We start from the raw sequence: 4,824 nt of genomic DNA, 5'->3' as shown, positions 1-4,824 counted from the left end.
TGTTCCTTGATGACTTTGCCCTCATAACTGTCCTCTCAATCAACTTTCGTAAAATTGCATATCTTCCAATCCACACACAACATGCATTGACCTTGCTAATTGCCATGACCGTGACATGCTAACATGAATCCTTTCCTCTACTATACTTAGGTTTGCCTCTGTCACCCGCAAAACTACCAACCTCTGCCTTTGCCCCCATCATAGACGTACATCTTCCGAAGATATGTCCTTGGTTGGGTTACTGGATTGATGGGGGGGTGGCTCACACTCGTCTCTTCGGTTCTTGAAGCTCTAGTGATCTATTTTATATTTGCTTTTTGTCTTCCCAAAAAGGTTTTCAAAACTTTAGATGTTTTGCACATGCCTTTTTCTCGAAGGCAGGTTTGGTAGGAGAGGGTTCCCGGGAACACTGTTATGTTCCAATCATCTTCAGGGAGGATGACTGGAGCTAATTATCTTCAGGGAGGATGAATGGAGCTAATCATCTTCAGGAAGGTTGCCTGGAGCTAATCATCTTCAGGGAGGATGACTGGAAGCCCTTTTTCAGCCGACTGTCCAGTCAGCTTCAGGGAGGACGACTGGAAGCCCTTTTTCAGCCGATTGTCCAGTCATCTTCAGGGAGGACGACTGGACACTAATCATCTACCAGTAAGATGATTAGTTCCAGTCGTCTTGCCCGAAGATGATGCCGTATTATTTGTGAAATATATCTAAACCATGTATTATTTCTGTAAATTAATAAAAATGAATTATTTTAAAAAATTAGCTCGGATTTGCTAATCAAAAGGGCACCCGATAAAACTACTTTCAGGGGGAGTTTTTATGGGAATTATCAGAGATGCTCGTAGTATGAAAGTTTTGCGAGTTCAAGATGACACCAAGTAAACAAGGATCGAGTGTAAATATGCCAACGTATTGTAGTGGCAATTTTTTTGCACCCCGATGATTTGGCTCTTCACGTATGCAGGCCAACGGTTTTAGAGCATCTCCAATAGCTTGTCTATATGGACGTCTATACTAGTTTTCCACAACATGAGGCCAAAACAGGCGTCCTCGTGTAAATGGGTGTCCAAACATGCACATCCTCTAAATCCACCTTCACAATGTCCATGCGTGGACGATGTTCAAAAATGCACATCCTCAACTGCAGCCCCTGTATGCTGCTGTTGCTAAATACAAAAATACTAGACAGATGACACTCCATGCACGATGTGTGCACGATTCACAATCAGATGGATGTGAAGCACTTTATTCTCTGATTCAATGGCTGGATGTGGAGCATCATTCATGCATCGTCCAAAAACGTCTTGTGTATAGCAGCTCTCTGCTAAATATGTGTGCATGCTAAATTTTGTTGCTGATGCTATTTATCCAAGACATTGTTGATCATATTGTTGCTGCTACTTAGGTGATGTTTGTCATATGAAATTTCTGCCAATTTTTTGCAGATGCAATAAGTAAATTGTTGAATCACTGCTAAAATGGTAGTTACAAAATAATATTAAAATATAGAAGAGAGAATATAGACGTTCTGCTGTAAAACTGGATGTGTATGAGAAAATCTTTTTAGACCATTGTCTATATAAATATATAAACATCCAAATATACACATGCTATATTGAAGATGCTCTTAGTGGCAATTTTACACCTAACAAGGCTCGGAAACACTACAGAGTTCGTGTACGTACACGCATCGCTCCTGGTTCACGCACTGCTTGGCACGCACGCTTCCCTCGTTAAGTTCGACTCCACCTCAGTGAGCTCCCACTGGATATAAGCCTAGCTAGGAGCTAGGGCCGCTGCCCGGCAACTCACAGCACCCTGCTCGCCGATCGGGCCCTCCTGTCGTTCCTCCGCAACCATCAGCATGCCCGCTGGCATGGCGCAGTGCTTGGCCTTGGCGTTGCACGACCAGATCCTTCGTGATCTCGAGCGCCGCAGGAAGGTCGTCGACGCGGCGAGGGAGAGAGTTGCAAGGAAGTCTTTTGCGCCGCCATCACTACACCACAGCACCACATCCCTAACAAACAAGTTGGTCGGGAAAACAAGGTCTGACGACATACCGACTGTTTGATAGTATAATATTTGCCGACCGACTTTCTGTTGTCCTTGTCCTGAAACTTTCCCGACCAACTGTGCGATGCTATCCTTTTTGCCGACCAACTTTCCATTGGTACTAGCATGACCCTTTGCCGACCAACAATGAGACGATGTTCTGTTTTGCCAACCAACAATTTGTCAACATTTTGTTTAGCTGAGCAATATTTAAACCCTTGATTTCCCATCTGTCTTACACAATACAATGTCAATCAAGTCGCATATCTCAGTACAACATGATATCAGTCAAATTATAGTAACTTGCATGTGCTTTGAAAATAGTAAATCATGACCAAAGAAGAATAACATAATAATTACTTCTCAAGAGTGAAGGAAACATTTATGGTTTTGTGACCGAATCGCCCGATAGGTTTACAAAATGATAGATGCATGTCCGAGATTCATTGTTTTCTCCATTACACAAAATACCCAGATGACAAGATAAATACCCAGATGACAAGATGCCATATAGGTTTACATAATGAGACCTAAAAGACACATTGGTTTTGCTCCATTACAGAAAATCTGTAGCTGATGCAAACTGGCATCTTCCTGGTTACTTCCTGACCCTTCTGTATGTATTTCCTACAAAGAATAAAAATGTCCCCGGTGTGCATGCATTCAGAGACAATGGCAATAATGATAATTTTATAAAGCACTATGGCAATTGGCAATAAAAAAACTGGGGGATTTTAGTGTTACAAAAAATAGGGCAAGTTAAGAATAATGCCACAACATGTGCTAATTAGATCTCTATTTCATTTGACATAATAAAGCATCGATGCAACGTGACCATGTAGTATGTTTCAGGAAATAGGAGCAATACAGAGGTGTACTGGGAGAAACACAAGGCAACAGAGTTAAGTTAAATTTCCATCATCTAGACATAAGGCAACATTTTAGCATGTCCAGACTCCCAGTTTTAGTTCAAAATATATGCTTTACTGTGCAGAGCACTACAGGCTAGTTTGGTTGGTGCTGGAGAGCAACTAGAAATTTGTGCCAGCCAGCTCCTCTAGGCATGTGGCAAGTAGAACTGTACCAAAGCCAACTTTTGCATAACATTATTATTTCCTTCTAATTCTGCTAAACCATGTAAGCTAGGAACTGTACATTAACTTAGCCAAACTTTAGAAGAAGAGAATAACCAAAACAATTATAGACCATCACCATGTAAGAAGAAGAAGATACAAGGTTCTGGTTAAGTTCATTTCGGTCCCTGGTTTTAAAAAATAAATACTAGCTCATGATTCAAATATACCTTAGCGGCGGGATGAGGAAGATGCCCCTGGTTTATAGGGTTTCATCTAGCAAAGTGATCATGAGTCAATATCACATATCAAACAATTTGAGATAAGTGGACAAAAGACATATTGTTGGTGATTACCTTGCTAGATGGCCATGCAATGGACCTTGTGATAGCATCAGCAATAATTTGTAAATCGTCATATTCATAAGGCACCGTAGCATCTCTTCCAATAGCAACATTGACAGGAACCTCATAAGTTCCTGGTCCAAGGGTCTCTCCGCCCACAATAGTGTCTGGGTCAACTGAGATAATTGTTGCCTTGGCAACAGGAGTTTCAGGACCAGTCCATGCATAAAGAAGCACATCCATACCAATCTGAATCAATGATTATTTTAGAAACATGAAAACAAAACAGAATTTAAACATATAGGTAAGGATGTGAAGATTACAAGGTTTTCATCTTCATAGGTTGATGAGCTTCTTGCAGGGTGCTTTGCAACAACTCTTCTTTGAACAAATGGCTCTTCATCATCCTGTTCAACATCTTCTTCAGCGTCATTATGTTCCTCAGCTTCAGCTCCGGAGTTCTACGAGACAACAATATGGAAATAGAGTTAGTGCATGCAAGATGGATTAATGATGCATTGAAAGGATGTGGAAATAGTTCATTACTTGTCGAGAATTGGAACCATGCTGCGAGCTAGGAGTTTCCAGATTATGCCTTCCTTGTGAAGCTAACATCAATTCCATTTGGTTCACTCTTTCTTCCATTTGTTGCACATGCCCCTGGAGCATGTTATAGCGATTTTCAGCTTTTCGACGCCCTTGCATTTCAACTAGAACTCTTGTGCTCAATTTACCCCGTGTACCCGGTGTGCCCAAATCTTGAGGTGTTGGACCTAGACCTAACACACGGACACGACCCCTGGGCTCCTTCATTCCACATACGCGTGCAAACAGATCACCTTCTTGAATGCTCTTTTCCTTCCATTCAGGGTGCTTTTCAGCATTCTCTATGAGTTCTTTCTGCAAAATGATATTTACGAGCTCTGTAAATTCTACTTCTACAATTCTGAGCAATATTGAAAAAGCATGGCAAAAGAGACATACAATTGTTGTTTCTGCCTGCGGCACATAACTCCCTTTCCTTTCCCCTTTCTTGCATGTATGTGTTTCGATATAAACTTCATCTCTCCGAGGATCATGCCCAAGTTTGACAGCCTACAATCATTTATTTATTTCAATATGCATTAGTCACTGAATCAAAGTGGCATATCATTTATAATTGGGGTAATTTTTTTTACCATTTCATTGGCAACACGGGCATGACTCTTGCTGCCAGATGTATGAGGTACTGCATTGGCACGATTCTTTTTGGCGATAGCACTACGAGACTACAAGCAAAAAGTAAAGGAGATTTATCACACATATTGTTTGTGTTTTGAGAATCATTACATGCATATTTGTTTATCTATGTC

The 4,824-nt window shown here is 41.1% G+C and overlaps 1 protein-coding gene across 1 annotated transcript; it reads right to left on the bottom strand.

Annotated features, from left to right (window-relative positions):
- Nucleotides 1-2,457: 2,457 nt before the first annotated feature.
- Nucleotides 2,458-4,815, bottom strand: LOC125532273. The gene is made up of 7 exons (XM_048696396.1): nt 4,651-4,815; nt 4,457-4,567; nt 4,019-4,372; nt 3,796-3,933; nt 3,485-3,721; nt 3,359-3,404; nt 2,458-2,682 (listed from the first exon to the last, which is right to left on the bottom strand). Exons 1-6 carry the CDS (start codon nt 4,651-4,653, stop codon nt 3,360-3,362), a joined length of 888 nt encoding a protein of 295 aa, XP_048552353.1. The 5' UTR covers nt 4,654-4,815; the 3' UTR covers nt 2,458-2,682; nt 3,359.
- Between the last annotated feature and the right edge of the window lie 9 nt (nt 4,816-4,824).

The sequence above is a fragment of the Triticum urartu genome, unplaced genomic scaffold (assembly GCF_003073215.2).
Source record: "Triticum urartu cultivar G1812 unplaced genomic scaffold, Tu2.1 TuUngrouped_contig_9540, whole genome shotgun sequence".
In the NCBI taxonomy this organism is placed as follows: domain Eukaryota; kingdom Viridiplantae; phylum Streptophyta; class Magnoliopsida; order Poales; family Poaceae; genus Triticum; species Triticum urartu.
This window is presented reverse-complemented; position numbering and strand designations above follow the sequence as displayed.